At 45.5% G+C, this 27,716-nt stretch overlaps 1 protein-coding gene across 1 annotated transcript in view; it reads right to left on the bottom strand.

Annotated features, from left to right (window-relative positions):
* The window catches only part of MTHFD2L (methylenetetrahydrofolate dehydrogenase (NADP+ dependent) 2 like), a 468,280-nt gene extending 452,521 nt beyond the window's left edge, over positions 1 to 15,759 (bottom strand). The window contains exon 1 of the mRNA XM_078677826.1: positions 15,755 to 15,759. Coding sequence (XP_078533952.1) covers positions 15,755 to 15,759 — 5 coding nt within the window. The remainder of the gene's footprint in view (positions 1 to 15,754) is intronic.
* Between the last annotated feature and the right edge of the window lie 11,957 nt (positions 15,760 to 27,716).

Genomic DNA, 27,716 nt, shown 5'->3' with positions numbered 1-27,716 from the left:
CGCCGGGAATATTGACCCACAGTGGGCAAAGAGTGTGCCACACTCCCCTCCCCCTTCTTATCTCCAGGGAATTGGGTCCCGTGGGCCTCACTGGGAGGCTGGTCCTGCAGCGGCGGACGAACACTACGTGCAGCCCTGAGAGGCCAGGTCCACCTAAGCTCGGGCCCTGTGTCTCCTCGCTCTAGGCCGTGCCGGGCCTGAGATGGGGCTGCGATCAGCCTGCACAGCAGCCCACACTTGACAGAGTGACTGTGGCCCGGTCTACCATCCTGTTGTGCCGGGATTGTTGAGCCTAGGCCTGGCCAGGGGTTGTCTGATTCAGCCGCGGCAGGCTCGCCATAAATCGTGGGCCCCCTGTAGCCGTGTATACTGTTGGCCTAACTGGCTCTCAGCCAAACCTTCTGGGCAACTAATTCAAAAGTGGAACAAGAACCCAAAAGAAGGGTAGAATAAAAACAATTTAAAACACAATAAAAAGCAAACAGAGATGCACTTCTCTACTGCTGCATCCCCGCTGAACTTTACGAGATGACAACGAAATGCCTGGGCCCACCACTACGCTTGGCAAGTGTGGGCGTTGAAGGCGGCCTGGTGTGAGGCTGGATGGGGGGTCTACAAGTGCTACTTAGAGCCAGCCCACCTGCTGGGTGGGAGGAGAGATGGGGGATGGTGTATTAGGGCCTATGCGGGAGAACCTGACCCTATCTTCTACTGCCTACGGGTGGAGACATCTCTCACCATGGGAGAGACCCCACAGACTCAGTGACGCAACAGAGTTCAAAACCCTACCGTGGTGGCCTAGGTCTGTTCGTGCCCCTCTGGCAGGGCTGTGGAGGCGCGGTGGGATAGGGCTATTGGAGTCACTAAAACCTCAGACTACAGACTCCTTGTGACTCTTGACACAGTACTGCAGAGCCATGTTGGCAAACAGCTTACAGGTTGATAAGGAGCCCACTGACGGTGGCACCAAAGGAAAGCCTTAAGTAAACTTCACTAGAGTCTGACCTTGACTGCCACGTTAGTAGCGTTTCAATCATCTGATCATTATCCTACTAGCATTGGCAGACATAGTTTGATTTCTAGGGCGTCCAAACTGCTAGATTGCGCAAGCATGGGCAAGACGGAAGGGAAACAGCCCATATTGCACTCTGACTCTCATAAGTCCACTCGAGTTCCTATAACTAACTCCGCTCATCCTAGTGATGACCAAATGCCCTTGGAAGCCAATAAATACGCAACAGACGTGAAAACAATTCTCCTAGCCATGCAGCAGAGTCTTACATCAATTGAAACAATGGACATGGTGTGCACCAGAATGGACTCCATCACCCATAAACTGGAGAAGCAATATGGCTGCCTCAAGGAGGTGGAACAAAGGCTATCCACAGTCGAGGACACATTGCTACCCGTTGCGGCAATTACTCAATACGGAGAGGGTACTTAAGGTTATATCGGCTAAGAACGAAGACTTAGAAGCCAAGTCTCACCAGAATAACCTATGGATACTGGAAACCCCCAAATCTACAAATACCCGGAAAACGCCGGCCGATCTTACAACTGCTTTCGGGCCACCCTAAAGCGCACCCATGGACTCTTCTCCTGCCGGAACTGCAGCTACATCAGCCTCCAAACCACCACCACACCCACTGGAGCAGGACGCAACAGCCTCCGATGCATTCTACTCAATACCCATTCCGCCTGCAAACATGCCATCGAACTCTGGGACCAACTCGACTTCTCCTCCCCAGACGTCGTCTTCCTGATGGAGACCTGGAGGACCCCTCCTTGGGACCCGACGTCACCATAGCCATCCCTGACAAGATCGCCCGCAGGGACCGCACCAATGGAACAGGAGGCAGAATATATTATTTGCTGATAAAATTAGAAAGATCCAGGACACCTTTCCTAGCTCTCCGGAGGATAATATCCAGGATAACGTGTCCTCTTATTCTGACCCTCCGGAGAGCGGTCCTTGTATTTTCGAGTTTCCTCCTTTGACATTGGTTACTTCATTGAGCATTTTGAAGAGCCTAAAATCAGGGGGCCCTTCTGACCCTTGCCCTGCGTCTAATTTGGCATTAATAGCTCCTTCCATTAATTCTTATATGAACTTTATTTTGAATACATCCCTGCAGCAGGGGCTGGTTCCTGACAAGTGGAAGGAAGCTCTTATCCTTCCCCTTCTAAAAAAATCTAATTTGGATCCAGAGCTTTTTGCTAATTATAGGCCAATCTCTCTTCTGCCTTTTTTCCAAAGTTCTGGAAAATATGTTCACTCAGTTACTTCTGCCTTTTTGGAGACTAATTACATCCTGCATCAGAGCCAATCTGGTTCCTGCCCTAATTTCAGCACTGAAACAGCGCTTCTGGAAATTTCAGAATCCATTAAGGACGTCCTGGACAAGGGCTGCAAGGCTATGCTGATATTGCTAGATCTCTCAGCAGCCTTTGATACCGTCCCTCATTGTCGACTACTGAAGAGACTCCAGGAGGCCGGCTTTTGAGGGACGGTTCACAATTGGTTTGCTTCTTTTTTGTCTGAGCGCCAACAAACTGTGTGGGCTCCTCCTTTCTCCGCCCTAATTCCTCCTCTGGAGGTTTGCGTACCCCAGGGCTCGGTGCTTAGCCCAACCCTATTCAATGTGTACATGTCCCCACTGACCAGTCTTGTTGAGTCGCACGGTGCAAAAAAATAGTGTTGTATGCTGACGTCACCCAACTCCTATTTACATGCGACAAAGTTTCGGACTTTAAGGGGGAAGCTATTATGGCCTGCCTCTCGGCGGTGTTCTCCTGGCTTCAGTTGAATGAACTGAAATATTATTCCGACAAGTCGGAGATCATGTTCTTTGGATGCCCTTCTACCAACCTATGGCGGAACTGGTGGCCGCAGGACATGCACCCTCCAGCTAATCCAGTATCGTCTGTAAAAAACTTTGGCGTAAAAATCGATGACTCTCTGAGTATGAAGCTACAGGTCCAGACGGTGGCTGGCTAGTGCTTTGGGTTTTTGAAAATGATTAAACAGTTTCTTCCTTTGCTCTCGATCCCCTGCAGGAAAACTGTGGTCCAGGCCTTGATTGGATCCAGGCTGGACTACGTTAACATCCTTTATCTGGGGCGCACAGAGTATTTACTAAGCTGCCTCCAAGTAGTGGAAAACACAGCGGCTAGAGCTATTCTTTCTCTTGGCCCCAGGACCCGAATGCCTGCTCATCTGAAGTCTCTCCACTGGCTTCCGGTTCGGAAGCGGATACAGTTCAAGGCCCTGGTGCTTGCTTTTAAGGCTTTACATGGGTACAGTGCCCCTTACTTGAGGAAGAGAGTGCAATTTTATCATTCTCAGCGCTCTCTTCGCTCTGCCGCATTGGCTTTAGCATGCACTCCGGTGGCAAAATACTCTCATATTGGAGGTCGCTCTTTTCGGCTGAAAGCGGCTAAGCTATGGAATGATCTGCCACTTGCTGTGAGACTCCTCCACGATCTGATTCCTTTCAGAAAAACCCTGAAAACATGACTGTTTCAGCAATAATGTAATACTTTGCCCACGGTACACTTGGTTTCTCTTCCTGTCTAGCTCAGTCATACTCACTTAGCGCCGGGACACTCAGTAGAGTAGCTGTGAGCTTTATAAAACCCCGGATAACATTACAATCGCCATCGTCCACAGAAAGACCCTCAGAATATCGACCAGCACCGACGACATGCTTATCGCCGCCGAAAACCGGCACTTCCAGATCCACACCTACCCCAAAACTACCCTCAGAGGAACCCTCATCTACAGACCCCCCGGGCCCCGGACGCAGTTTAGCGACTCCATAGCTGACTTCGTCAGCATGCACGCCCTGGCCTCCACAGACTACATCCTCCTCGGAGACCTAAACTTCCTCCTCGAGAACACCAACAACAGCAACTCCACCACCCTGCTCGACAACCTCGCCAACCTTGGACTCAAACAACTCATCTCGACTCCCACCCACTCCGCCGGACACACGCTCGACCCCATCTTCTCCGCCAGCAACCACGTCACCTTCAGCCACACCACCGAACTCCACTGGACCGACCACCGCTGCGCTACATCACCTTCGAGAAGCCTACCACACACCACCACACAAAACGGGCCCCCCTGCCGGAGCAAAGTCACCGAAGACCAGCTAGTCACCACCCTCGTCTGAAACCCTCCAACGGACACTACCGACACCAACGCCGCCGCCCGCAACCTCAGGCAATGGATCGACGACTGTGCCAACGCTCTTGCCCCGATCAAGAAACCCTCGAACAGACACACCGACTGAAAAGCTATCCAAGGAGGCCTGCCGTAGGCTCAAGAAGAAGTGGCACCACAAACAGACACCGGACAGCAACACAGCCACGAGCTCATCCGAACCGCCAAAAGGACCTCCTTCAAAGAGAGCATTGACAACAAAGCACACAACAGCAAAGAGCTCTTAAACATTGTGAAGGAACTCTCCAACCCCAGCTCCAAATCTAACAGCATGCCTCTATCACAAGGCCCCTGTGACTCCGTAGCCACCTTCTTCCACGGCAAGATCACAGACATTCACGACAGCTTCAGCAACCAGGCACCCCGACAGACACAGGCTCCTCAGACTCACCACCCCCCAGCCACATCAACCCCCTGCTCTCCTGGACCCACGTCAACGACGAAGACACCATCAAAATCATGAATACCATCCACTCCGGCTTACCATCTGACCCCTGCCTGCACCACATCTTCAACAAATCAAGCTCCGCCATCGTACCCCATCTCCGCAAGATCATTAACAGCTCCTTCGAGACCGCCAACTTCCCGGAGAGCTGGAAACCCAAAGCAGACCCCAAGGACCTCAATAACTTCCAGCCCATATCCCTTCTCCTTTTCCCAGCGAACGTTATTGAGAAAATCGTCGACAGGAAACTGACCTCCTTCCTCAAAGAGAACATCCTTGACCCGTCCCAAACTGGATTCCAAAGCAACCACAGGACCAAAACAGCCCTCATCGCCACCACCACCGACGACATCAGGGCCATGCTTGACAAAGGAGAAACCACAGCCCTCATCGTCCTGGACCTTTCGGCCGACTTTGACACTGTCTGCCACCACACCCTCCGCACACACCTCCACAACACAGGGATCCATGACAAAGCCCTGGACTGGACCACCTCCTTCTTCACCGCAGAACCCAGAGTGTCCGCCTCCCCATTCTGTTCTTAAGACACCAAGATCATCTGCGGCGTACCCCAAGGATCATCCTTCAGCCCGACACTCTTCAACATGGCACCGCTCGCCAACATCGTTCGTTCACACGGCCTCAACATCATCTCATACGCCGACGCCATTCAGCGGATTCTCTCCCTCACCAAGGCCCCCACCGCCGCCAAATCCAACCTCCACGAAGGAATGTAGGTCATCGCCGAATGGATGATGAACAGCCGCCTAAAACTGAACTCGGAGAAGACGGAGGTCCTCATCATCAGTTCCACCCCCTCCACCCGGGAGGATTCATGGTGGCCGGCCGCACTGGGAGCTGCACCGACGCCCACTGAGTCCAGGTGGGGTCATCCTGGACTCAGCGCTGTCAATGACCCAGCAAGTAAACGCTTTCTCCTCCTCCTGCTTCAACACCCTCCGCATGCTCCACAAGATCTAAGGATGGATCCCCACGGGAACCAGAAGGACGGTCACCCAGGCCCTCGTCAGCAGCAGACTGTACTACGGCAACGCTCTCTACACAGGAATCTCATGAAAACTCCAGAAATGACTTCAACGCATACAGAACGCCTCTGCACGCCTCGTCCTCGACATCCCCCGCCACAGACACATCACAGCCCACCTGAAAAACCTGTACTGGCTCCCAGTCAACAAGAGGATCACCTTCAAGCTCCTCACCCACGCTCACAAAGCACTCCCAACACCGGACCAGCGTACCTCAACGAACGACTCACCTTCTACACCCGAACCGCCAGCTTTGATCCGCCAACCTTGCCCTCGCCACCATCCCCCGCATCCGACGAGCAACTGCCGGCGGCAGATCATTCTCCCACCTCGCAGCTAAAACCTGGAACACCCTCCCCATCCACCTACGACAGACCCAGGACCTGCTGGCCTTCAGGAGACTCCTCAAGACCTGGCTGTTTGAGCAGCAGCAGTAGCAGCACCTCGCCCCCCCCCCAGCACCTTGAGACCCTCATAGGTAAGTAGTGCGCTCTACAAATGTACTGATTGATTGATTGCAAAGGGAGAGCACCCGGAGGCGCTTATAAGGCAGCCAGAGCTCCCGCAGCGTGGGAGCCTTTGTACTTCTTGCCACTTTCTGCCACTTGCTATTTTGTTGCCGCCATATCGCCAGACCACACTGCCCAGCAGCCAATGCAGTGCGCACGCCACCAACGCAAGGGGAGAGCGCTCAGAGGCTCTTATAAGGTGGCCAGGGCCTAGGGTGGCATCATCTACACCCGTCAGAGACCAAAGGAGGCCGGGCTGGGCCACGTTATTGAAATCTACAGACCCAGAGTCAACCTGCTTTGACTATCTAAGGTATTGAGTTATTGATATAATTGACATTGACTGCGGGCTGAAGGGGCATTAAAATGAGTAGGCCCAAATGTGGAAATGGGCAGGGGGTTGTGGGGACTCTGGATGCTTTTTTATTGAGGGCTGAGTCTGCACTCATTCATGAAAATGAGCTTACAGAGCACAGATTGTCCTTGGAGCCCCAAAACTCTCACAACTGATCTGCTCTCACTATCCCCGTAGTACAACCTAACCCCGAAGTAAATACATCGCATACCAGCACTCTGCGGTTTCAAACTCAGAAGTTATTTATGCCTCTGATATTATTGACAAATCTGATAAATCTATTATGCCAAATGTAGTGACACGGGCCAAAAAGCATAAACTAACCATGGGAATAATCTGGCACCACCAGCCAAGAAAAGGAAAGGGCAGACCCAATGTAAACAAAACTACCTCTTGCCTACACCATTATGACGTAGGAGGAAACCAGTTGAGAAAGAGTTTAAACAGGGGCCTACTCAGACTTTAAAAGGTGTGGTATCTAAGGGAGCATTACCAATCCAGGAGAGGGAAGACTTTTGGAAAAAGCTGCAGTTAATGGTCTCAGCCCTTTGTGACCCGATATTGCAAACGTTAACTGAAATCGAGGCAAGACTAACTAGCCTTGAAAAGCCAGTGATTAGTAGTACCTCCTCAACTTTGCTTGATCACTCCCAAAAGAGGGTAGAGGTTAATTACCCTAATGATCCATTTCAGGGCACTGCCACACGCGGGGTTGTGCACCATCCTGAACCTCCTCTGAGTCCTCCAGATGATTCACTATGCCCAAGGGTAGCATGTACTCTGTCACATGGTATTGAGACCTCACATCAGATGGAAGGTTCGACCACCAAGCAGGGCAAGATCACACACATCTCAAGTAGCGCCAGCACTGACAAGATTAGTCTCACCCAAGATGAGAGATCTCAGATTATTAGCACCATAGAAGGACAGATTCCGGACCAAAGAGGCTCCTGTGGCCCTCATAACAATCTGCATTTACCACCAGAAGCAACTCCATACACCTTGGTACTGGCCAACGTTCTCCCATTTCTGCCCGGTAAGTCAAAGCACTGGTCAACATTGAAGAATAAATCAATGCCCTTCTTGAGTGCAAGGACGGGGATTAATAATAATTTGCTATTCTCAGAATTTAAGATGGTGCGTCAGATTGGTGGGTGGGAAAATCTACTAAGAATTTCCCTGGAGACTGTATAGTTTTATCATTTAGATACCCAGGTTTTGTCAAGGCAATGCTAGATAGAATGGACAATTGGTCCATAAGTACGAGGGGGATAACCCTTTTATCCCTTGGGTTCTTTTATCAACCGCCCAGACCTCCATTGTACATTGTAGAGGAGGAGAGGTTCATGCGGGCAATTGAGCACCCTCCTTGGTTTCAATCAAATTGTTTTGAGGCATTGAGTGATCTTGCAGATATAGAAAGACTAACTCCCATTCCGAGAAATTCGGGGAAAACAGACACCCTAAATAAGGATTCAGAGAAAGTCCCTAATTTAGCAGATAGTATAGTTGCCTCCTTTCATATATATGATCAAAACCCTGAGAATAGCTTACACTCCTCTTTATCCTCGGGTATTAGGAGAGAAGGAAGTGTAGGGTGTAATATAAATATCTTCCCCGCAGCGCCGGTTATTACTAATATTACTGGGGACGTTATAGCGGCGTATGACCATAACAACTGTCCCCTTAGATTCATCTATTTGAACATCGTGGGCATCTCCTAAAAAATTACCCGACGGGGCCTGGTTACAATATGTTAAGGAATTTGACATTATCTGTGCCCAGGAAACCTGCAGTAGGGATGCATTGATATAGATGGATATTGTTCTTTTAATGTCAAGGCAACACCATCACTCGCAGCGAGTGAAAAGGGAGGACTGGCGACATTGATTTCTGTTAAATATGGGTCATTAAAGATAGAGAATATAATTGATTCCCCTTGGCACCAGCTTTATTTATTTTGAGAGTTTTATATAGCGCTGGCTAGATCCGGAGGTATCAGAGCGCTTTACATAAGGTTCCAGAGAAATTACACAATTACATCAGTTACACATTACATCAGTTACTAGAAAAACATTTCAAGAGTATAGAAGACAAAATAAATGGAGTTTAGAAGGTAAGGAGGTGGGGTAAGGGATAGGAGTCAGATAGGATGGAGAGACAAAGGAGAGTCTGCCCAAAGTCCGGCTGGGTAGGTGACAGCCGAGGGGGAAGTCCACAGCCCATCTCCTCTGTAGCTATCAGGTAGCTCCAACGGACATCAGCCAAACAGCTAGGTCTCAATGGTAAAACAATTAAAGAGCAAAGAGGAGGGATAAATGAAGCATAGAGGAGAAAGGGGGTGGAGTAAAATGGGTAGGAGGGAGAATACAACAGAGAGACGAAGTAAGTTCTGTCCAAAGACCGGCTGGGTAGGTGACAGTTGAAAGGGTAGTTCACTGCCCATCTCCTCGTTAGCTATTGGATAGCTCCATCGGGCATCGTTCGAAAAGCTAGGTCTCCACGGTCAGAGGTAGGTACACAGATTCCGTATCATGAAGGGTAGGCCAGATGGGGGATGTGTTCGAGGTATGATGAATTCTGCCCAGGTGACATCTTAGGGTCAGGGGGGCTTGGGTGCTTACTGCAGCCTTTTCTGCTATGAAAAGCCAGCTTCCAGAGGGTTTAAACCACCCTCTATCCCGTTGGTGTAAACTCGGTAGGCCAGCCAATGTAGCCCTGTGTCGTTCAAAGGGCTTTTCTTCTAGCTGCGGTCTAGGGGGGTGAGATGGGGTTGTTGTATTGCATTTTAGGATCCTAGTGTAATTTTCCAGATTCATGCCCTTATATAGGTATAAATCACCTTGTTCTGATATAGGCATAGAAATCACAACCATATTTGGACATAGCCCATGCAGTCCAAACACAGGCATGGATACTTCCACTAGTTCCGAAAAACCACAACGATTTCTTGGAAAACTCGACTTCAGCAGTTAGGGACTTCCCCTTGCTTGAATATTGATATGTCCAAAAACTCATGGAGTTTTCAAAGAACTGCAATTCTTTGATGAAGCTATTATGGCCAACTTTATGTCAAACTCGGCACCTTCAATGTATAAATATGCCCACACTTGCCCTAGAAAACACACGGTGGTTTGGAGCAGTTCGACTATCTACTTGCCCGACACAGCTCGCTACAGCAAGTGCCGAAGGAAGCCGACTCTCCAGCTGACGCACTGAGAGAGATGCTGTCTTTTCTCTTGCCGAGAAATCCAGCTCCAGTGTTTCCACGGTCCCCTTGCGGGGTGTTAGGAAATTGAGTCCTGAGACAGAGAGATACCAGACCTCCTTCATTCTAAACCAAGGTACGGAGCTTATTAGACCCTAAGAGAAATCTTGGATAGATTCTTGGCAAAAGAATACTAAACTTATGCTACACCACACTTACTTCTTCCCTCGTACTAGACTTAGGTTAGGTACATCGGGGTAGGTGTATTTTACAAGCACCAGTTGAGTATGTTTTAGTATTTATTTATTTATGTATGTATTTTATGGTTTAGAAACCATACCATGCTTTTACAGTATTATTTTATAATACTCTTCTTGCTGTACGCACAGCCAGTATTACGATTGTAGCAGTTCATTTCTTCTGCATGAGAAAGAAGACTGTTCAATAAATACTTTTATAGAAAACGCCCCTCTCTCTATTTCTCTGCACCTCTGATGAAACGAAGCATGCACGATTCACCGAGTAAAATATCTATCTATTGTTTCCACGACTCTGAAGATACGTTTTTATCTTGGGGAAACAAAGATATCTTGTTTATGCGGTTGTCAGAAACTAATCCCTTCTTGTTTATTCGAGAAAGTTTCTAGTGACTTCTGAGCTAGCTGGCACTCACAATTAAGTCTAATATGTTCGATAGAGACCTAGTAGACCTAAGTCCTATGTCAAATCTATAGGATATATTATTCCAATGCGCAGAGCCTATTGGGAATATAGGAACAACACTACAGGGGGGGTCAAGATACTGCAGGGCTGGGCGGGTGAACGTCCTCCACCAGTTAGCTACCTACACCCCAGTCCCCCCCTGCAGCTCACCCGTAAAAGTCGCTCATGGGATTCTCCATGTGTCTTCTGCCCGTTACGCTGCGATCAGCGCTAAAAACGACATCTAGTCAACATCTTGGGCCTTCAGGTGGATCTAAAGTCTGGCGACCAACTCGCGCATTACGCTTCAATTCCCCACTAAGCGCGGCAGCCCGGGCCACTCCAATATGCACCTGGGGCCTCAGGGTCAGCCGCCAGCTCTCGGCAGCTTATTTTGATCTCTGACTTGATTGATGTTACAATATTGCTGGTACACTGGTATTACAATATTTTTGATCTGAATAACTGTGAGGTCATTATTACCCTCAAAGACGAAATTGACATGATTGCAGGGAAATGTTATGCTTTGTGTATAATTAGGGCGGGCGACTTCAATTGCACATTATGCCGGCATAGTTTAAATTAAGTATGTGGGGTTCTTGATTCTGAGAACCAACCCTTGTCACATTTTAAACATACTCTGCAGGGTGAAGCATTAAATTCCATCATTGTCGTAAATGATTTATGTTTGGTTGATACCTTGGTTAGTACCCCACCCATACAGTATCCAATTTACCTGGGTGGTGGCAAGACCAGTACAATTGATTTTTTGCTAATATCTAGAAAATTTGCCTGCCTTGTAGATAGTTTTGCGGTGGAACCAAACCCAGTTAGTGACCACAATCACCTTACTCTGTACGTAACGGTGCAGGTGGGTAAGTGCGATAAGTGCCCACTTAAGCATAATCGCAATCAGGGAGTGAGATTAAAATGGAGTAAAATAAATTCCTCTCAATTTGAGGAGAATATTGTTAAAACGAATTTAAGTCAAATCATGCCATGTCTATCCTATGATTCTCCCCCAGATGTGGTTATACAGGATTTTGAATTAATTTGTAAAAATGTTGCTAAAGACTTGGCATAGTCAGTAAAAAGGAGGGAATCACAGGAAAACAGATTGTTTAATGCTGAGTTTTCTGGGGCACAAAAAGATCTTAAGAAAGCCTTGCCTGCAATCCCCCTTGACCAAATCTTAATCAAGAGAGCAAGACAAACCTATAAACGCGTAATAGAGCAGAGGAAGGATGAACTGAGAAGACTGGCTTGGGAAGATCTTGAAAGAGCTAGTAATCTCAGGGATTCCAAGAGTTTTTAGGAAGTTATTAATCGCCCCCTTTTTTAAACGAGGCAAGGAGTATGGAATCGACAATACCGGGGGAAGCTTGGGAACTTAATTTCTCAAAAATATTGAACCAAATTGCATCTCACCACAAGATCAGAGTAAAGAAATAGTAACTAATCCAGATTCTGCATACCAACTTAGTTCTTCCTTGACTGTAAGTGAGGTTGAGGATGCTTTAGTAAAGGGTATCTCCTCGAAAGCACCAGACCTCGATGGGGTGCCCTTGGACTTGTTTAAAAGCAATCCTCAACTATGGGCACCCTTGATGGTTAATGTCCTCAAAGCGGTAATAGTGGGTCGTATTCCTTCATCATGGAAAGAGGCAGTAGTGGTGCTGATCTATAAAAAAAGGTAACAGGAATGATTCTGTATGCTACAGGCTTATCTCTTCAATAGATTACACATGTAAAGTCCCTGGGAAGGGTAATCCTTGTATGCCTGGAATCATGGGCTAATGCCTCTGGACGTATATCCAATACACAATATGGCTTCAGAAGGGGTATGGGAACAAACGAACATTGCTTCAACTTATCTCTGATCATGGGTAAGTACATGAAGGCCAGGAGGGGGTCAATCCACCTGGCTTTCATGGACTTATCCAGTGCTTTCGATACAGTAAATCGGGGAAAGCTGTGGAAACTAATGGAAAAAATGGGCTTCGAGGAACCCCTTATTACACTGTTGCGCAGGTTGCATGCCTCTACTACTGTTGCCATATGTTATGGTCCTGGGGAAGAGAAGACAAAGCCAATTGCTTCTACAGAGGGGGTTCGCCAATGTTGTATCCTGGCCCCTTTTTTATTCCTTTTATACACAACTGGTTTGGAGTCATATCTGCTAGAGCAGCAATCAGATTTTCCTAGCATAGGAGCCACATGTCAACAACGTGCTTACTCAGTTTCTGAAATCCAATAACATCTTGGATATATCTTAGAATGGGTTTCGACCGGGCCACAGTACGGAGACTGCTCTCCTGGCCACTACTGAGCATCTGCGGTCCATTCTTGATGCTGGTCAGAGTGCGGCACTGATCCTGTTAGATCTCAGTGCCGCCTTTGACACGGTCTTGCATGACATCTTGCTACAGCGGCTTGAGGAAGCTGGAGTGATCGGGTCGGCTCTGGAATGGTTTATGTGAGAAGTTGGCCTGGTATATGATGTTCACTATTCTAGTGAACACCTTGCACTAGTCCAAACAACCCTTATGGTGATGGTTGTAAGTCAACGTTATAGACCAGCTATCCTAGTGGTAGCGTGGACAGAACAGTCTTAGGCTAAAAGACTCTTGAGGGCGTGTAAAGCCAGCTGTTTTACCATATGTAACCCCTTGAGTACCAAATGAAAGGACACCACACAGGATATATATAAAATATATATGTATTTATTTACTAACACACTCCTCTGAACTCTTTATGAGGTCAGAGGCAAAATCAGATAACAAGTTACTCTTAGAAATACTTTAAATAGCACAATTTACAGTCAGGCCCTAGGGACGCGTAAAACCATATACTAAGTAAGTGGGATAAGAACCACGACTTTGGAAAAGGAGAGGCCTAGGGCCTAGAGAATCGCTGGGGCTACACTATCTGACCCTTAGGGTAGGAGTTGGAGGCCCACAGGCGGCACGTGCAGTATCTTTACACACACGCGTGAGTCAATGTTAAGTCAACGGGAACTTAGAGTTTAGAAAAAGAAGGCTTCAGGACACTTCCAGTCTAGCTAGAAGGAAACAACTAAAAACCTAGACACTTGGATAGTCAATACCCTTGGGAGCACCGAAGTACTCGCGTTACCTCACCCACAGGAAGCGGGTGCATAGGTGTGAAGATGTGTCGGGTTTCGCCGTTGAAGTCTATGGAGCCTGTGAAGAAAGATGCTGCAGGCGACCAGGAGGAAGATGTCCGGGTGGATCCAAGGGTGGATCGAGGATGAAGAAGACCTGAAAGCAGAGGGGACAGAGTCTGGGTCACTAGTCAGTGACCGGGTGGAACCAGGAAGGAACCAGACGACGTCGAGGAGCAATCAGGTGCTGTCGTGAAGCTTGTCTCTTCAGCCACGCGGACCAGGAGGCGTCGAGGACGACCGATGCTGGAGAGGAGCTGTCCCATGAAGGTTCTCGCAGATGGAGGGGTCGACCGCCGGATGGGAGTCAACAAGCCTTGGCAAAGGCAACCCACGCAGGATACAAAGAAGGCTTCTGATGCAGACCAGCAAGGTCTGAGGTGCCTCACCTCTGCAGGGAGGCGAGGACCAGTCTGGAGCAACCAGACCAGTGAGTTGGTTTCAAAGGATTGTCGTCACAGAGGCTACTAGCCAACGGGCCAGCAACCGGACAACGCGTCGAGCAGAACACAAGCAGAAAGGCCCCACGCAGAACTCGTGGAGTCTGGAGGGCTGATCTTCAGTGCAGGTGGAGCTCGGATTGGGGGCTTCTCAATCCCCAGTGCACTGCTTCGGGGATACCTCAGGAGCTACACAGTAAGTAAGTTGTGGACTTTTAAAGATGGCCGGTCCCACGTGTCTCGTCGCCTCCACGGATCTCAGCTATGCTACAGACGTGAAGAGAGGGTCAGAGAGGTCTGGAAGTCTGGGTCTTGTCAGGCTCTGTGCTCAGGTCCCGGCGGGAACGCTGACAAAGCAAGCCGTTGATTTGCTGGATGGTGCCTGGTTGCCCAGGGTGGTCACTCCTTGGCCACAAGGGAGATTCTTCAGTCTTCAGCTTCAGCAGAATGTCGAAGGTCCAGAGTTTCGTTCAAGTTTCAGTTCAGGATCAAATCTAAAGTCTAGGGACACAGCTCCTACCTTTATACAGCTAAAAGGGCCTGGATTCGTTCCTAGGTCCCTCCTGTGGGTGAGACCAGGAAGGGGGGTGGTTACACCCCCTTTCCTTTGCCCAGTTTTGCGCCAGAGCTGGGGCTGGAGTGCCCCAGCAACCGTTTTGAACTGGGGTATGCATGAAGCACCTAGTGTGCCTCAGGCAGTGTCTCAATCTATTCAGCCCTCCCTGTCCCAATACACAAAGTCCTGTCTGGGGTGGGGCTCGCACCTCTCCAGGCAGGAAACCTATTGTCCAAACCTCCGTGACTGGAAGGACTCCCAGCAGCAGGAGGTCAGACTTGTGTCTGTGGCAGCAGCGTTCATTTTGTGACGCTGGGGCTCTGGTTAACTTTAACCGGGATAGTCAGAACTAACATGTCTTCTCCCTCTAAAAGGGTGGAATGCTACCACCGTCGCCAGAAATGGCGAGGGGGTAGTATTCCAAAGTGTATGACACCTTACATGACATGTTTAGATAAAGCCAAACCAAAGTTAGCATTCAACCGCGAGGATTATAATGCACTTAAGAGTATATGGTATGGCGATATCATAAAACAGCTATAAGGATATGGTTCCGCAAGCTGCAGACAGGCTCAGCTCATGCTAGAGCACCATCTCACACATAACCAAGCACTCTGCCTCCAGGATTGTTAAGGCCTGCCATAGGAGTGACTTATAGGTTACTGTGTGTCTATATATAAGGGTAGATATAGGAATACTATACCTACGCAAGGGGTGATTACACGACCTTGCCCCAGCTGAGTGATCAGCCAGTTGTGTCAGTTTGAGTGGCCAGCCAGGGGTGGCATAATACATGTTGTGGCCCCTGGTAGGCCTTGGTTACACCTATGCCCTGAATACCTAGGGTACACTTCTACAGGGGCTGATAAGGTGAACCAATTCCCAATTGTGGATGTACCTAGGGTACATGGTGTGAATTTAGAGAGAGTGCATCTGGGCTGTGGGTCTGATTAGCAGGCCCACAGCCACATCTAAGTCGATAACCAGTAAAGCAAAAGCAAAAAGTGGGGGTGACCATGGGAAGCAGACCCTACTCTCCTACAGTCTTATTAGAAAAGGTCCTGCAAAACTTACATTTGCTCACCTCATGGTCCGGGTAAAGACAATATATACACTTGCTGTGGGGATCTTCAGAGAATAAACACAGCTTCCCATAAGAAGAACAGGGTCTAAATAAAGACTTCTAGAAGACATGGTAAACATTGGAAATCCAGAAGAAAGTTGAGAAAAACTGAGCAGAGCTCAGGGAGACTCCCTTCACACGACGTGCGGTAGAAAATCTGAGGGACTGAGTTCTGAGGAGAAGGTTCTGGATGGGTGCTTGCGCCTTATTGGCTGCAGTTTGGACTAACATTATGACATGGATATGTTGCAAGTGTTTTTTCTCTCTACCATGTATTCCTATGTAGGAATTATGTCTTGGTATTTCCATGCATTTCTACTGTGTATTTTTATGTGTTATGTTTTTACATACTTATGTTATTAGCATCTTATTGCTATGATATTTACCGTGGGACTCCCACTTCGACGACGCAGAATATTCATGCATGTGAATCTATGAAAGAAACCCCAATACTGTTGACCTATACATAAGAGTCAGTGATTGTGTGAGTGACTGTATGGATGACTTTATACTTGTAATAGTGATTTTATAAGACACTAAGTATGAGTTACTATCTGTATGAAAAAATTAAGTAGTGTTTGTATAAGTGTGTAGCTGAGCAAATGTAAGTGTGATCAATTGTTCGCATAAGTGAGTAGGATGACTGCATAACTAAGTAGGATGTGTGCTGGTGTGTCAATGTTGATATAGGTGTATAAGTGCATTTGATAGTGTTCTATTGAACAATGACAGCATGTATGAGTGAATCTATAGGTGAGTGATTAGATGTGTGTGTAAACCTAGGAATCAGTGAGTGGATTTTTAGAAACTTGTATTGGTGTGTCAATGGTTTCAAAAATAGTACTTTGTATTTTATAGTGAGTGATAAAAGGTTATACTACTAAGTGATGAGGTGTATCAGATTGCCACATGGATAATGTCATCAGTGATATCATCAGTGATGTCATTTGAGATGTCATCAGTGATGCCATCAGTGATGTCATTGACCATGTCATGAATGATGTAATATTTGACATCATCAGCAGTGCATTGCGGGCGCGTGAGTTATAGTTAGTAGAACTAACTATAATGGAGGAATTTCTATGGTTTGGTACCAGTGAAATGTCCAGCTAACTATAACAGCCCTGAAACCTATGGTTTTTTCAGTGAACTTCTAAGGTTTTTTAAATGCTAATTCCTAACTATAACGAGCCTGAAACCTATGGTTTGTTCTGTTAATTTCTAAGGTTTTTTAAATGCTAATATCTAACTTTGACATAACTAAAACCTATGTTTTTTTCAGTGAATTTCAAAGCTTTTTTAAATGCTAGTTTCTAACTATGCCTATCGAGGTAGGACACGTGAAGAAAGAAGAAAAAACACATAGAAAGAAGAAAAAGAAATGCAGAAAGAAGCAACGGAAGTCCTCAAAGACGAAGAAAAGTGCAGGAAGAAGAAAGATGTGCAGAAAGAACAAGCAGAGGAACAGAAAGAGGCTTTTTTGCAAAATCATCCTGTACCCTCAACTTTTTCAGATGGGTACTGGTGGTAACTGACTCTGACTAACCAGTCCTAGAACCAGTGCTAAGCTGAAAGACACTTAGAATATAGTTAAAACACCTACAAACACTAGGGAACACTATGCATTGGGGTATCCCTGTTATTAGCATGACCTCCTCTGTAAGCCCCTAGTATATAATAGGGCAGGAGGATTAAAACGACCTCTTAAAATGCGCCATAGGACGCGTTTGCACACTGGTGAAGGTAGAGGGGGGCTGAGCTGAAGTGTGCAAACACGCCCTGTGGCCGTTTTAATTTGGGGGATAAAGTCCCCCTGAATCCTGAGTGTCCCGTGGGTTCAACTAGCCCATCAGGTATCTCTAGTTAACCCCACAGAGCTGCGTTGCAAGTTCAAAAGCACGACGTGTGCGTTACACGTCACTCTTTTGAGCTTGATGCATGTCTTCTCTTAATGGAGCACGGCTGTGGGCTGATTGTGGGCCATTGTGAAAATATTTATGTTAATTGCAGCGCATGACGGTGCGGCAATTAACAGGAATATTTTCACAATGGCCCACAATCAGCTCGCAGCCCTTCTCTATTAAGAAAATAAATGCAGCCAGCACAAAAGAACGACGTGTAAAGCACACGTGTGCTTTTAGGCTTGCTGCACACCTTTTGTTAATAGAATGCGGCAGATTGTGTGCCTTTTGGAAAGTTTTCATGTTAAATGCAGCCCCATGTATAGTATGTCTGGCTCTGCAATTAACATGAAAACTTTCCAAAAGGCAGGCAATCTGCTGCCCTCTATTAACAAAAGGCATGCAGCAAGCCAAAAAACATAACATGTGCTTTTACAATCACTAATATATGTTAGTGATTCTGAAAGCACACGTCCTGCTTCTAGACTTGCTGCATGCTTTTTGTTAATAGAGCATGGCTGCGGGAAGATTATGTGCATTTAAGTATTCATGTTAATTGCGTTAATTAACATGTATACTTTCAAAAATGCACACACTCTGCCCACAGCCACGCTCTATTAACAAAAAGCATGCAGCAAGCCCAGGGCTTTAAGTGGGCTGGGTCCTGCTGATGCTGAGTTTTTAAAAGCCGGTGCTGAAAAAAGTTCTAATGAAGCTCTTAATTTTTGCCCTCACCCTTAGGGTAAAAAAAAATCTCAACTCTGCAGCAGTGAAACTGCTGAAAGCCTTTGGTGTAACTTCAGAGGACTTTTTATAGTTTTTTCACAGTCTGATCATTTCAGAACTAAGGCATTTTCAATATATTCAACTAAGCTGTAGTTGTTGCTTATTTCTCCTATGCAACTAACAACTATCGACAAAGTCGATAGTCCTTGCTTGTTGTAGGCATAATGTTACTTATTGTATTGTGTATCTGGATGCAATGACAGAGGCTGCACATTAACGGTCGGGCAGCAGACTATGCTAAGCACAGATTTTTAGCTTACGTGTTTTTACTCCATGCCCTTAATTACATCAGGCACGCCCCTTTGAGAGACCCCCCAGTTTTTTCATCCCACTTTAAGCCCTGAGCAAGCCTAAAAGCACCATGTGTGCTTTCAGAATCACTAACATATATTAGTGACAGAATGCACACATGGTGGACGTCTATGTACATTCCCCCCCGCGTATCCTAGAAACCATCTTCAGAGCAGATAAGTGCACTCATGATTATCAGTTTTAAAGAGTGGACTAACCCCCGCATTGGTAGAGCCAGCTCTGTTCTGCAGAGTCTTGCACTGATGACCTTAAATAATTCTTAAACAGATTATTGCAAACAGCATTCTCCTTTCATTTATTTTTAATCTGGGTAATGTATGAGATTGTATTTTAGACATTTTTTGACAAATGTGTTTTTGTTTCATGCAGCATCCATAAAACAAAAGAAATATATTTTAGATTTAAACAGGATCTCGGATATGAGCAATGGGAGGATGTCACAGTGATTATTTGCAGTAGTATTAGTGGGCTTCTACTGTGTAACAATATCGAAAAAATAAATCACTATCCCTGAATATTACCTATAAACACATTTGGAATTTGAACCAGTGTTCTGTGCACTGTTTGTGATCTGGCCAAAAGGATACAAGAAAGCTAATACTGGATCTTAAATTCAAAGCTGATTTGAACTGAGGCCCCCAAAATACATTTGGCCGAGGGCGCTCAAAGTCCTTAAGATGTCCCTGAGCCACCGCTGAGTAGTTACTTAGGAAAGAAGAGGTTCACTGGCACTGTGGAATGAGGCTGGTTGCCCCGGTTTCCTAATATATATATTAGTGTTGCTTTGTCATGGTTGCAGATGCTCTGCACTTTCTCATTTTGAACATGACACAACCATTGTACGCCAGTTACCAATACGAAGGCCACCCCCCTGACTGGACTGGCCTTAGCAGGCATAAGGCATTTGCCTGGAAGGCTGGGGTCAGTTTTGGAGCAGTGTGGGCCAGTTGTGTTACTGGGTCGGTTTTGCAGCGATGCTGCGCTATGGGCCCTCAGTAACAAAAGCATCAGTGCTGGGGACCGGGTTTAAGCAGTAGTGCTTGACACTTGCCACCCCACTCCACCCCACCTCTGGTGGGTGGGAGCCAGTGCGGCAAAATTGCCAGGGCTAATTTGGGTTCCCAGTCCGGCCCTGCCTGCCTCATTAAACAGGCCTCCTCGGTTCCAGTTCCTAGGTCATTTATGTGCACAATTAGGCAGAAACTCCAGTGTCAGAACCCCTGTAGCTGCACCCACACATGCGGTCGGGTAATTGGTGCACATTGCCGTGGCTGGAGCGCACAGAGACCTCACACTGCCACACACGGAGGAAAAAAATTAGAGGGAACATTGCTTACCAATATTGTATTTTTCCGTATATTGAAATATATACTTTACTGAATTATATTCATGGCTAAAAATAATGCTTAAAAAATTAATGCTTACTGAATAAATAATACAACTAAAGAACTGATTATTAAAATCCTTTAACTCACACACATTTTCTTTATCAACTGTACTAAAGTCTTCAATGATTTTATCATTGATACAGTTTGATGTAGATGAGTGCTCCTTTAAACTTCTTGTTGATAAGCAAAGGTCCTTACGACCAATGGTGGGGGTTATTTAATGATTACACCCAAAGTTTAAGATATAGAAAACCCAGCTCTATCATACATGAATATAAATGTAGGCATTTAGCAAATTTAGATAGCCTATAAAGTAACTGTCGATTAACAGGCATGGAATCTTGTCAGTCTGCCCCAGCCACTACTCCAAATAAATTAAATAGTGTAGGAAAGTGCCCTTTTTGTATAGTCACCCCCCCCCTTTTGTTCCAATGCTGATTGGTTATGACTCTGAAAGTGCACTGGAGTCTGCTAACCAGGCCACAGTGCCAGTGCTCTCTCTCTTAATCTGATACATGTGAATTGGTAACTCCCATTGGCAAGGACTTTAACCCCCTTATAAGCCTTTAGTAAGCGGTACCACTGCTACTCAGGGCATGGGAGTTAAAGCAGACACCTGAAGCAGTGTTTGTGTCACCCTGAGTGACCCAAGTAACTAGATGACAGCAGTCCCGCATTTGTAGACTGCATGAGCAGTGCAAACTGCTCAAACTCGACCTTGCCCTCACCATGTGCGGCACAGTTAAAGCACTATTTTTAATATTTGCCAGTCACCCCTATGGTAGGTCTCCTGAGCCCGGAGGCAGTGTGCATTATAATAAAGGTCTGGACCTATAAGTACAAGCGCTGATATGTCCCTATAGTAGCCTCTTTCCATTAAGGTTTACCATAAGTTATCAGGAGGCCATAGGACACCGTGGGCTGACACCCGGGCCCACACGAGGTTGCCAGCTCCATTATGGTCCCACTGAAGTATGTCATGTTTGGCATCAAACACTTTTCTCATCATCCCAGACATGATTCTCATGTTTGATTTGATGTAACATGCACCCAGATGGCTACCTCAGAGGTTGCCCACCTGGTTGTCCCAGCTTTTCCGGTGCCCTGGCTGACAGCCAGCCGCTGCTACCGCCAAGACACAAATCTGACCCCCTGCCAGGAGGCGTGAACAGTTCCAGATATCAGAAACAAAGAACTGGCTGGGAAGGAGGGTACACCTCCCTCCCTAACAGACTGGCTAGTGAAGTGGCACATTAAGGTGGTGAGCTTCAAAGCTTACACAGCCTCTGATATGGAACCAGGCTGCCTTCCAAAGGAGAAAACAGCCATGCACCTGCCCCCAGGCACATTTGCACCCGGGCAGCCTGGGAAAATTATGCACTCAGAAGGCTTGCCACACCCATAGGGTGGGCTACCTGGTCTACACAGCTAAAAAAAGGTTTCTGACATTTTTTTGAAGTGACAGAATATAGAGCTCTGGGTAGCAAAGGTGTCACACACCTCAGGGACGGGTTAGCCGCTGGGTCTAGGCACCCATCAGCTACTTGCACCCACACCCCAAAATCTAAGACTCAAAGGGCACCTCTGGCACCAGACCCTCAGTTCTGATTTGAATTGCAACAGAGGACAAAAAAGAGACCCGAATCTGCGACCTCAGGACCTGCACAAAACAAAGGGGCAATAATCTGCACCATGGCCACCATGCTGCAACTGCACAACTGCGACTCGTTCCAGACCAAAGACTGTCTTCCCCCTGACAGAGGGACCCTTTTGAGATCCAAAGACAACTTCAGACTCCCTAGAACTAGTTGCACTAGTCTGCTGCAGCCCGAAGATAAAAGCTAGCTCCCATAACAAAATAATCGCTCGCAATCGGTCCCTCTGAGGATTTGCCCAAAAGTAGATGGTCCAGATCAATGTGGAAAATGTAGTCTGGCTGCCAGCAAGTTACAGGTGGCTCCTGTTTTGCCCTCGACTCTGGACTCCAAAATATCCACACACTGACCTTACCGCTGACCTAACCCTTCAGTGATAACGAGGTGCCCCAAACCTCATGTCAACACATGACCACAAAGCATCAAACTGGAAATCCCAACCTTCGTGACAACCCAAAACCCAAATGCCTTGAGCATACCTAAAACACAAGGGCTAGTACAGCCTCACGTTTGCATACTTACAAATATGCCACACACAGAAACAATGTACAAGTAACCAAGGATACAGAACACAGTGGCAGACCAAGACATAGAACTATGTAGCCTTCATCAACATGGGTGTTCCCTGTCAATGTAATATCTGCACATACATTTACACACCACAACACATAAATGGAGAATGTAACACAATATACGAAAAACTTACAAGGAACCAGATTTTAGCACAGCAAACCCTCTCCCCACAACATACATTGGCCAATTAAGAACTTGTTTCATATTCACATAGGCAATTCTGTACATGAAAGCGAAAAAGAACACGATTCTAATTTACATCACTTAAACCCACACAAAATGTGAAAGATATCAATTCCAACACATCAATGAGCATCAAAGTATATAAACAAAACTAAGACTGCCCCACGCAAGAACCCATTATATATCTCAGTACATGGACATGTGTGCAGAAAGCAGACATCCACTCTCATGAAAATTAGTCCTCAGACCACAGGTGGACTTCCATGGAACGCCATTACATTAAACATATGTTAAGAAAGAATACAAATAATTAACTTGTTAACACTCCTCACATTGAAGAGTCTAGCCTAAAAGCAAACCTTTTCTTTTTATAGCATTTTGCCATCACAACTGTGTACATAGCATTTTTCCAAAGTAAATATTAATTATTCTGCAAAATAAATTTAGCAAAAAGACATTACAGATTACAATACAAACTCTGCTGTTTCAGAAAACAAACGACTTTCAGGTTTCACAAGCAATGTTGTCTGACGACCACCATATCACACTAAGAAATTTAATAAATCTCAAATCCGGCACCTCGAGACTGAGAATGAAGTTCTACTTGTAGTCTGCGTTTAGAAGGCCTTATTTTTTCAGTGATCTGATCAAAAAACAGATAACATGGTCTCGATTTTACATTGATGCTTTTTATTTTGGCAGACTCAGTACCTAAACTAATTAATTCTTAGGCACTTATGTTTTTTATCACTATCCATCTACATCAAATAGTTTTACACATTTGAGATTTTCAAAATGTCCACGTTTGACACACTACAAAACATTCAAATCAATAAACACTTTTTTTTAAAAATGTCCAAGAAAGTCTGGCGGGTCTGACTGTAGGTGATACTGAATTTTATATCAGGGTGCCTCGTATTTAACCATTCGTTGAAACGGATAAGCAGTTCTTCTGAACCGTTCCATGGACACCAGATATCATCAATGTAACGATACCATGTTGTTATGTGTTGTCGATAAGGGTTATTCCGGTATATGAAGCGCTCCTCATACAGGGCCATGAAGAGGACCGCCATCTCTGGAGCATAAGGACACCCCATGGCGGTGCCCATCACCTGCATGTAGAATGCGTCGATAAAGCGGAAATAGTTCTTCTTGAATGCTATTTGGGCCAGGTCAATTATAAATCCTGTCGTGACCCTTTGTGGCTTTGGTCTGGTTTCTAAGAAGAATTCCATAGCTTCTAGGCCTTCTTCTTGGGGGATCTGGGTATAGAGGGAAGTGACATCAAGTGACACCATTAAGTCTTGACCGACATTAAAGGGAAAACTTTCTATTTTGTTGATGAAGTCGGTAGTGTCTTTCAAGTATGATGTCACCTGGCTCATGAATGGTTTTAAAAAGACATCTACATATTTGGCGATGGGCTCTAGGACTGAGTCACACCCCGAGACGATCGGTCTCCCGGGTGGCTCCATAAGGTTTTTGTGAATTTTCGGTAAAAAATACATTACCGGAGTGCGTGGATTCTTTTTATTTAGATATTCAAATTCTTTGGGGGCTAGAATCCCTTAGTCAAATCCCTCTGTGGGTTTGTTCTTTATCTCATTTTGTATATGGTTAATGGGATTTTCAATCAATAACCTATACCATTCTTCATTTGTTATTTGGCTGTTTGCTTCAGCAATGTACTTTTCTTTAGACCATACCACCAGTGCGCCCCCTTTATCAGCGGGTGTTACCACTATCGTGTCGTCATTCCGTAGATCGCTGATAGCTGCCTGTTGGTCTTTCGTGATGTTTCTCTTATAAAATTATTTGTTCGTTCCCAATTGTGTGATCGATGAAAGGACCGTCTGTTCATAGGCTAATATTTCTTTAGGGATGCTATGTGCTGGAGGGATAAATGACGATTTATTGGAGAGGCTAGATGGTTCTGAGATTTTTGTATTTTCTTTATTGTGAAAAAAGGCCTTCAGCCTAAAGAAAATACCAAAATCTCGGAGCCATCTAGCCTCTCCAATATTAGCCTATGAACAGACGGTTCTCTCATCGATCACACAATTGGGAACTAAAAAATCATTTTATAAGAGAAGCATCACGAAAGACCAACAGGCAGCTATCAGCGATCTACGGAATGCCGACACGATAGTGGTAATACCCTCTGATAAAGGGGGTGCACTGGTGGTATGGTCTAAAGAAAAGTACATTGCTGAAGCAAACAGCCAAATAACAAATGCAGAATGGTATAGGTTAGTGAATGAAGATCCCAATAACCATATACAAAATGAGATAAAGAACAAACTCACAGAGGGATTTGACCAAGGGATTCTAGGCCCCAAAGAATTTGAATATCTAAATAAAAAGAATCCACGCACTCCGGTAATTTATTTTTTACCGAAAATTCACAAAAACTTTATGGAGCCACCCGGGAGACCGATCGTCTCGGGGTGTGACTCAGTCCTAGAGCCCATCGCCAAATATGTAGATGTCTTTTTAAAACCATTGATGAGCCAGGTGACATCATACTTGAAAGACACTACCGACTTCATCAACAAAATAGAAGGTTTTCCCTTTGATGTCGGTCAAGACTTAATGGTTTCACTTGACGTCACTTCCCTCTATACCCAGATCCCCCAGGAAGAAGGCCTAGAAGCTATGAAATTCTTCTTAGAAACCAGACCAAAGCCACAAAGAGTCCCGACAGGATTTATAATTGACCTGGCCCAAATAGCACTCAAGAAGAATTATTTCCGCTTTATCGACGCGTTCTATATGCAGGTGAGAGGGACCGCCATGGGGTGTCCTTATGCTCCAGAGATGGTGGTCCTCTTCATGGCCCAGTATGAGGAGCGCTTCGTATACCGGAATAACCCTTATCGATAACACATAACAACATGGTATCGTTACATTGATGATATCTGGTGTCAGTGGAAAGGTTCAGAAGAACTGCTTATCCGTTTCAACGAATGGTTAAACACGAGGCACCCTGATATAAAATTCAGTTTCACCTACAGTCAGACACGCCAGACTTTCTTGGACGTTTCTTAAAGAAAAGTGTTTATTGATTTGAATGTCTTGTAGTGTGTCAAAGTTGGACATTTTGAAAATCACAAATGTGTAAAACTATATGATGTAAATGGATAATGATAAAAAACATAAGCGCCTAAGAATTAATTAGTTTAGGTACTGAGTCTGCCAAAATAAAAAGCAGCAATATAAAATCGAGACCAGGTTATTTGTTTTTTGATCAGATTGATGATGTCCTACCTGGTCACATAAGGACAAGACCCCCCTCCGGTTTAAAGTTGCAGAGCGGGTATTCCCTGTGAGGGTCTGGCAATATAATTAGCCCACACTCTTTAGAAGGTACAATATACAGGCTGCAAAATCAGCCTGTTAACAATGTCCGAGGAAGAGACACTATCTTTCTCAGAGGCTCATATACAGAGTTTAATTTCAGGACTTTCACCCTTTTCTTCTGTTAAACTTAGTACAAACGTACAACAGCAAAATGAAACAGATAAACTAGTCCGGCTAAACAAAAAACATATTTGTACTGAATTACATGGGCATTTTTTGTTTGAACATCTGAAAGCGGGCACCATACCCTGGGGCCTACAAGTCAAAAACGTACCGGTTGTCTTTACAGAGGACCCAGTATATAAAAAGGGATTTAGTTACATCGCCACCAAATGTAGCAGAAACCTAATGGTCCACACAGTGGAGACTGCAAATAGGCTATGTCTAAAAGAACAAGAGGAAATTGAGGCTCTGGTAAAAGCCATTCAAGACAACCACAGTGTAGTGGAAGCAAAAGCTATATTAGACAAAATAGAGAAAGAAATCCAAACATTCAAAGACAACACTATCAATTTTAGGACCAACAAATTTGAAAAGGACGTTAAATCATTTAACATTGAAACGGTTTACCCCTATTTAAGAGAAGATTATTATTCCCAAATTAAATCGCGCCGGGCTCTTTCCCAGTATCAAAGGCGCTCAAAAAAAGGATTTTTGACCTTTTCAGAAAGTTCTTCATCTGACTCAACAGGAGATTCTGAACCAAGAGAGGGCACATCCAAACGTAATAACTCTTTTTTAGAGAAAGGCGAGTCCAGAAGTCGAGTAAGGTTCAAACCTCAACCGCAAGCATGGGAAATGAGAACGCGCAGAAACTTCTACAAAACATAGATGATTTATCTATAATCAATCTCTCGGATAAACAAATATCTGTCCATCAAAAGTCAGTTCTAGAATTAGGTGTAAAATGTGTTCCAGTTGCTCAGACAGATCTAGTGAATCTTAAGATCGAAGCCCTGGAATTTTGTAGGAAAATACGGCTGAAGGCCATTTTTCACAATAAAGAAAATACCAAAATCTCAGAGCCATCTAGCCTCTCCAATAAATCGTCATTTATCCCTCCAGCACATAGCATCCCTAAAGAAATATTAGCCTATGATCAGACGGTCCTTTCATCGATCATACAATTGGGAACTAAAAAATCATTTTATAAGAGAAACATCACGAAAGACCAACAGGCAGCGAACAGCGATCTACGGAATGACGACACGATAGTGGTAAAACCCGCTGATAAAGGGGCCGCACTGGTGGTATGGTCTAAAGAAAAGTACATTGCTGAAGCAAACAGCCAAATTACAAATGAAGAATGGTATAGGTTATTGAATGAAGATACCATTAACCATATACAAAATGAGATAAAGAACAAACTCACAGAGGGATTTGACCAAGGGATTCTAGGTCCCAAAGAATTTGAATATCTAAATAAAAAGAATCCACGCAATCCGGTAATTTATTTTTTACCGAAAATTCACAAAAACCTTATGGAGCCACCCGGGAGACCGATCGTCTCGGGATGTGACTCAGTCCTAAAGCCCATCGCCAAATATGTAAATGTCTTTTTAAAACCATTCATGAGCCAGGTGACATCATACTTGAAAGACACTACCGACTTCATCAACAAAATTGAAAGTTTTCCCTTTGATGTCGGTCAAGACTTAATGGTGTCACTTGACGTCACTTCCCTCTATACCCAGATCCCCCAAGAAAAAGGCCTAGAAGCTATGGAATTCTTCTTAGAAACCAGACCAAAGCCACAAAGAGT

The sequence above is a fragment of the Lissotriton helveticus genome, chromosome 2_1, assembly GCF_964261635.1.
Source record: "Lissotriton helveticus chromosome 2_1, aLisHel1.1, whole genome shotgun sequence".
NCBI classification, from domain to species: Eukaryota; Metazoa; Chordata; class Amphibia; order Caudata; family Salamandridae; genus Lissotriton; species Lissotriton helveticus.
This window is presented reverse-complemented; position numbering and strand designations above follow the sequence as displayed.